We start from the raw sequence: 7,399 nt of genomic DNA, 5'->3' as shown, positions 1-7,399 counted from the left end.
GTGTGATCACCAGGTGGCAGCGGTAGTTGCGGCGGTCGCTCCGAAATCGTCCGCCGTTGCATCCTCTGGTCATCGGACGCGAAGGAGGAGAGCGTCACGACCCGCACAGGAGGAGGCGGAGGAGTTGGCGGTGGTCGCTCTGAAATCGTCCGCCGTTGCATCCTCTGGTCGTCATCGTCGGACGCGGAGGAGGAGAGCGTCACGACCCGCACAGGAGGAGGCGGAGGAGTTGGCGGCGGTCGAGGCGGCCGAGGCGGCGTCCTCCATGGCCCCGCGCACCCGATGCTCGGCCCTCCCGTTGCGCCGCCGCCTGCTGCTGCCCGCGTGCGTCCTGGGCCTCAGCCTGGCCGTGGCGCTGCAGCTGTGGCAGGCGCTGGCGCCGCGCGTCGCCGCGGAGATTCCCCGGCTCGGCCTGAAGCCGCTGAGCGGACACCTCGAGCGGCTCTTCTGGTCGGGCCACGGCGGCGACGATGACGACGGTCCGCGGCAGAACGACGCGGCCGACGGCAACTCGGCGTCGTCGTCGCCCGCGTCACTGATAGAGCTGGCGAGGGAGCTCGGCGGGCGCGTGTTCACGATGAGAGACGACCGCGCGGAATACTTCGTCAGGACGCCCGCCGGAGCGCTCTGCTTCCGCGAGGGCTCCCTCCGCCCGGAGGAGCCCTCCTCCCTCCCGGTTCTCGTCGGCTCCGTCGGCAGCGTCGGCCTCGAGCCGAACGCGAGCTCCGGCCCGAGCGTGCCGCCCGCGGCTGGGTGCGCGTGCCGCGCGGGCTGGCAGGGCCGCCACTGCTCGGTGCCCTCCGTGGTCCACCACTCGAACCTGGGCGCGCGGCACCGCGCGGCGCTCGCCCCGCGCGCCGTGCCGCGCCGCGTCGTCAACGCGGTGAACGTGAACCACGAGATGGAGCTGCTGGAGGCGCGGCTGCACGAGCTCAACGACACCGTGGACGTCTTCCTCGTGTGCGAGTCCAACTTCACGGCCTTCGGCGAGGCGCGCCGCCTCCACTTCCTGAGCGCCCTCCTGTCGGGCGCCTTCGACTTCGTCCGCCACAAGATCCACTACGTCTTCCTCGACCACTTCCCGAGCGGCGGGCGCGCCGACGGCTGGATCGCCGACGAGTACCTGCGTGCGTTCGCGACGCGCGACGGCCTCGCGCGCCTCTCGGGCCTCCGCGACGACGACGTGTTCGTCATCAACGACGCGGACGAGCTGCCCTCCCGCGAGGCGCTGCTCTTCGCGCGCCTCCACGACGGCTGGCCCGAGCCGTTCGCCCTGCACCTGCGGCGCTCGCTCTACGGCTTCTTCTGGAAGCAGCCCGGCTCGCTGGACGTGCTGGCGGGCAGCACGGTGGGCGCTCTCCGCGAGGTCTACGGCGGCAACGGGATCATGCTGCGGCGGCGCCACTACTACGACATGCCGCGCTTCCGCGACTACGAGCGCCGCAGCGGCACGCGCATGGAGCGGTGGTCGGTGGGCACCGCGTCGCGCCACGCCGGCTGGCACTGCTCGTGGTGCTTCCCGCCAGAGGGCGTGCGGACCAAGCTGGTGTCGGCGCAGAACGGCGACTTCCCGCGCTGGGGAGACTACCCGGAGAAGCTCGACATGGACTACATCAAGAACTTGATCCGCACCGGCGGTTGGTTCGACGGAACCGGCGCCGGGATACTGCCGCTCGCGAACCCCGCGGAGAAGATGTACGCGCCGTGGTACGTGCTGGAGAACCCCAAGAGGTTTGGCCACCTACTGCGGAACCCGTACCTCTAGCGCACGCCGCCGGTGTCGCAGCCGACAGCGCGGTTCCTGTGGAAAACGCGGCGACTGCCACTGGAGGTTGTTGGCCCTCCTCCAGCAACTTCTCGGCGACATCGTGAGAAGAGAAACTTGCTTGGCTTGTTTGTGAGCCAGTTCCGTCTCTCCGTCCGTCATTCGAGGCACGCCCGGGTGGGGGTGGTCGTCTCGTCTCACGAAGAGCTCTCGCTCCTTTGCTTGGATTTGAAGTTTCTCATCTCTCCAAGTTGCTCTGCAATGTTTCAAGTCAAGAGCTGGGAGTAGTTTTATTTGACGTAGATGCCAACCTGACTCTCCTGCCCCTCGTCTGTTGTTTGTGTTATGATCGCGCGCGTGTCCACATCAGCCACTTTGCTCTGAAGAGGCACCGAGCTGTTGGCGCGATACAATTCAACTTGGGATTGTGCAAGTTTAGATAACGAAGACTGACCCCGCCCGTTTAACAGATTGGCGTGAGAACCTCTCCCATGGAGTGGCCCGAGTTTACACGTCGTTCTTGTGCGAATGTTAATTTGACACGAAAAAATGTTTAGTACCAACGGTTCTGTGCCATCATCATCATCACCACCACGAGTAATGGAACAAGCGTCCAGGGTGATGTGATGGTTGTGACGAATGTGACGGATGTGATGGTTGTGACTGCTGCGATGGATTTGATGGATGTGATGGATGTGATGGATTTTATGGATGTGATGGATGTGATGGATTTGTTGGATGTGATGGATATGACGGATTTTATGGATGTGATTGATGTGATGGATGTGATGGATTTTATGGATGTGATGAATGTGATGGATTTTATGGATGTGACGGATTTGTTGGATGTGATGGATGTGATGGATTTTATGGATGTGATGGATGTGATGGATTTGTTGGATGTGATGGATATGACGGATTTTATGGATGTGATTGATGTGATGGATGTGATGGATTTTATGGATGTGACGGATTTGTTGGATGTGATGGATGTGATGTTTACTGATTGCGCCAGTCTACCGTGTGCTCAGCTCGCGGTGATATGGTCATCTCTTGGTTGCCAAGTAATTGTTAATGTGTACATTGACTGTAAATATGAGAAGATGGTGCAATAAATGTAAACATTTGGTGCCTGTATTTCATAAGTAATGTTGTAAATGAATTCAAAAATATATATTTTCGACCCTTTATATCAATCCACTGCTGGATCAAGGCCTACCCATGTCGTGTCGGTCATGGCAATTGTTTGGCCATACTTCACCACGCCGGTCAATGCGCATTGGTGTAATGGGGGAGCTCAAAAACAATATTTTCTGACATCATGCGCCAAATATGTTAGCCGTGAATGGCAATGGAACTCAACGGTGGTCAGTCGTCTCCTTATCTCTCCTCGATCGTTATTTCCATGGTTACTCTTCCGGTAAACCTTCACTCGTCGATTCCTCGATTCGTGTTGAGGACTCGGTCCTCAACCACAGGGACTCACAGTCTCACGCTGTTCAGCGTTTCACCATCGCCAGTGAACCATAACACTGGTCAACGAAAAAAAATTCTGGCCTGGACTTTTGCAGCTGTTTTAAACTAATTTCAGGGTGCTGATTCCTAATCTGATCTCAGATTTGCTCTATCACATCTCATTTTATGCTATCGGCATACCCCATTTTCATTGATTTTACCCAAAATTAACTCTGTCACTTATGATTGCAAGTTGTTGCGAGCCAGTGACTGCTTTAGTGTTAAAATATGGTGTTGTATTTTTAGGATAGTGTGTTTATAATATCATTTTATGTAGATATCCACATTTATTTAATATTTTTCTTCTGCAGTTTTTATTGAAAATGCAATATTTGATATCTCAAAAACCTGAACTGATGCCAGATTTGGAATCAGCACCCCAAAATTACCTTAAAACCGTTGGAATACCTTATGCCAGAAAAAGTGTGTTGACCAGTGGCCATGATCTATCCACTGCTAGGACGAAGCCCCCCCCCTCCTATGCCGTCACCATCCCTCGGTGTCCACGCGGGGTGGGTGGGGGGGTGGACGCGTCATGGACACGTGGACGGCCGCGTGCCGCCGCTCACGCTGTGCAGCGGTCGACCTTTTGTTTCAAACGTTCGGTTTGGCATCGACTGTGACGAAGTTTTCCGTACGAGCTTTTAACAAGGTCACGGGGGTCACGGGGAGGGGGGGTGGGGGTCACTGGTCACCCCCCCCCCACCATGACCTCAAACCATTAAGTAACAAGATCAATATTGGAGACGATATGCCTCCTTTACTTTCCGTAGGAACAAAAAAAGAACCTCTTACAAACATATTTTTTTGGTTTGTTCATTTCCAAATCCCTTCTGAGAGTTCCAATAATTTCCAGCAGGCGCTGCTGGTTCGAACAACAACAAAAACAACATAACCCACTGGAACCGCTTTCGACATTTTTCAAGCGTCTCGTTCGCACGGTGACCGCTTTCTTGGCAGCAATGCCGGTGACGTTGCCAGACGTTATTGTTGTTGTTGTTTACAGGCAAGGACCACCTCTCTCTGTGAGATGTGGATCGTCGGTGCGCTTAAGAGTGCAGACTGAGCGCTCAGCTCCCTTGCAATGGCTTGCCACGTTACGTCTCTCTGGAAAATAATCGCTGTGACCATACCTGTTAACCCACACGGCTTAAGCCCATCGGAGACTTTTTTGCCCACGACAGCAATTTGTTTCTTGCCGTGGCTGTCCCACCTGATGACGGACGCTTGTGTTGCTTCCGAAACGTCGTGATTTAATTTATTGTATACCTACGTGACTTTACCGAAAGAACCAGAGTATGGACAGCGTATTCTTGTTAAGGGGAAATCGAGTTTTTCGGTCCATACGGCGTACAGCCGTTTCAATATGGGTAAAGAAAAATGTTTGTCTATTTTTTTGTGTTTCTCCCTTAAATCTCGACTTAAAGCTATCGTGACTGCAGGAATTCATTTTCTTTGGGTCATTCGGTAAAGTCACATAGAAAAAAAATATCACGACGTTTCGATCGCAACACAAGCAATCACCTGATAACGATTGCTTGTGTTGCGATCGAAACGTCGTGATATTTTTATTATTTTTCTATCTACGTGGCTTTACCGAAATACCAAAAGAGTATGTTTCTCCCTTGTGATGTGATTTTGTAGGAGGAGCGTTGAGATGTATAAGGGCACGGGGGTGACCAATAAGATCTTAATTGGTCTGTGTAATCAGGTAGAGGGCACTGATAATGGGTTGACCGGTATGTGTGAAAATCCGTTCTTCAACAACGCTGCGTATTTTCACGACGCGAATTGGATAGAACGCGCAATGGATGCATTCGGTAATTCGCGTAACACGAATTGGGATATGGCGCGACCGTGCGAACGGAAGGAGCAAGCGGTCGTGTGGCTGCCTCGGCGGAGCGTCATCGCACAGAGGGAAGCGGGATGCTGCTGGATGCTTCTGGATCGCTACCCACGCGTAGCCCGGTCTTTGTTCGGCCTGCGACGCTTTACCCCGTCATTATATGTTGCCTATTCTAGCGCGATTGTTCCATAACGCGGCGTCCTTCAGGAACACAACTACCACCGCGTTATAGACCCTATTATCATCATCACCATCGTGAAGCGACTGTAGGATGACGTTCGTTGACACGGAGAGGCACTCGCCCTTTTGCAAACACTGAACTCGCGCTGACACACAAAGGGGTCTGCCTAACTCAAACACGTGGTCACCACAATGCACACATCTCCTAAACGCCTACCGAGGCGACAGCTAAGCCCTCACACTAACCCCCTCCACACCCACCGCGTGCCCCGGCAAGCCGTGATCATGGCCGTCATTACGGCCGTCACTGCAGCAAGGCGTCATCGGTGGTTTTTGCCGAGTGATGTTGACCCAACAGAGCCCACCACCAACGAACCCCATTCACCATCGGAGACTCTGTGTGTCTCTCTTGCGCGCTGGAGGTCACTCACTTGGAAACAGATGACACGGGATGGAGGGCCGGATTAAGATTGTGTAGGACCCCTGGGCGACAGGGTACCGTGAGGCCCCCCCCCCAGTAATATTTTCACAAGGAAAACAAAAGTTTAAGAAAAATAAAATGTTTTTTTTCTACACGGCTAACAACAAATAAAATTCAGCATTCACAAATGAAATAACGTTTCACTTGGAGGCCCTCCAGCTGACGGAGGCCCCTAAAGCCCCCCGCACCTGAACCCGGCCCTGCACGGGAGGTCTCAGGTGCGAAGTTATCGCGAACGACTGCCCCCCAAATCGGATCAATCAAACAAATCCACGCGGCTACCTCCCCCCCCCCCACCATCCCCGCCCCAAAGCAGTCGAATGGGAAATCAAATCTCGACATCAATTTGTAATCTGTTGCAATCCCCCCCCCCACCACCACCAAATTCCGTACGAAATAAGAGCAGTACACGGACGCTCCCGGAGCCGGCCGTCACGCTGTGATGGTCAGCAACAGCAGCAGCAGGACGCCGGGCTTGCAATTCGAAGGTCGCCGGTTCGATTCCATCTCCCGGAGCGGCTGCCGAAAATAACGATGCCGTTTTCTTGAATCTCTCCCCCCGCCCGCCACCGCACAGCGATGTAGTTGGGTAGCGACAACCGCCGTGATTCGATCTGAAGGTCGCGTGTTGCGGTGGGGTAAAGTGTGGGTAACTCCCAACTCTTTCACGTACAGCAGCATTCGAGGGCTCTCTCAACTCTCACCCCCCGCCCCCCACGTTCACCAGCAGTGGCGCCGGTTAGCAGTTGCAGGGCTGCGCCTTCGGGTCGCGCGCACGGCGGCGGCAGGGGTCTATTTTCAACGCTTGCCACGGCTTACGCTGCCCCCCCTCCCCCCAACTTTCACCAACCCGCAGAGCGGCGTGGTGAAGTATGGTCAAATAACCCCCACGGGGGCACCCTGTACACGGTGCGGCGTCGTTACGAGTTCTTCATTGCAAGGCCCGCGGGCCCCTGGTGGACCCCAGTGGCCTTTAGTGCGACCCCCCCCCCCCCCGACAATACGCAAATGTGACCCCCCCCCCCCCATCACCGTGCTGTCAAACCCCAATGGCTTCAAATGTATGGCGGCCCCTCACGCTGATGATGTCTTATCGGCGAAAGTGTCCCCCCCCCTGCCCCACCCCTCTGAAAATGAGTTTTGAACACTGCCCCAGACTCTTTGTGCAGGAGGGCCGTGCCGCGTCGCTGTGGGGGTGGGGTACGACGCCACGGTCTTTGCGTTCCCAATTTTTCGATTTAAAGCTTTCGTGACTGCAGGGATTCATCTTCTTGGTTCTTTCGGTAAAGTCACGTAGAATGGAAATAATAAAATAATGAACATAAAACATAATAAAATAATTCTCACGACGTTTCGGCCACAAGACAGAGTCTGAATGACTGTCTTCTCGACAGACCTGTTCTTCACCTGATAATTATTTTATTATGTTTTATTTTTATTATTTCCATTCTACGTGACTTTACCAAAAGAACCAAGAAGATGATTCCCAATTTTATTGGCCAATTTGGACCGTTAACGCCGCGGCACGTAACGGCTGGCTCCTCTTCTTCTACCGATGCCACAACGTGACCTTTGAAACGTCGACCGCAAAGCAGCCGGTGGCGCCCGGGAG

General features: G+C 54.7%; 1 protein-coding gene across 1 annotated transcript; it reads left to right on the top strand.

Annotated features, from left to right (window-relative positions):
- The first annotated feature begins 265 nt into the window (after positions 1–265).
- MGAT3 (beta-1,4-mannosyl-glycoprotein 4-beta-N-acetylglucosaminyltransferase) lies at positions 266–1,765 on the top strand. Its single transcript, XM_078873013.1, has one exon. It carries the CDS (start codon positions 266–268, stop codon positions 1,763–1,765), a length of 1,500 nt encoding a protein of 499 aa, XP_078729139.1.
- The last annotated feature ends 5,634 nt before the right edge of the window (positions 1,766–7,399 follow it).

Source organism: Lampetra fluviatilis, chromosome 35 (genome assembly GCF_964198595.1).
Source record: "Lampetra fluviatilis chromosome 35, kcLamFluv1.1, whole genome shotgun sequence".
NCBI lineage: Eukaryota > Metazoa > Chordata > Hyperoartia > Petromyzontiformes > Petromyzontidae > Lampetra > Lampetra fluviatilis.
This window is presented reverse-complemented; position numbering and strand designations above follow the sequence as displayed.

What these genes read in the sequence shown, in the direction of transcription:
- MGAT3 (XM_078873013.1), top strand. Translation starts at nt 266, where the DNA reads ATGGCCCCGCGCACCCGATGCTCGGCCCTCCCGTTGCGCCGCCGCCTG.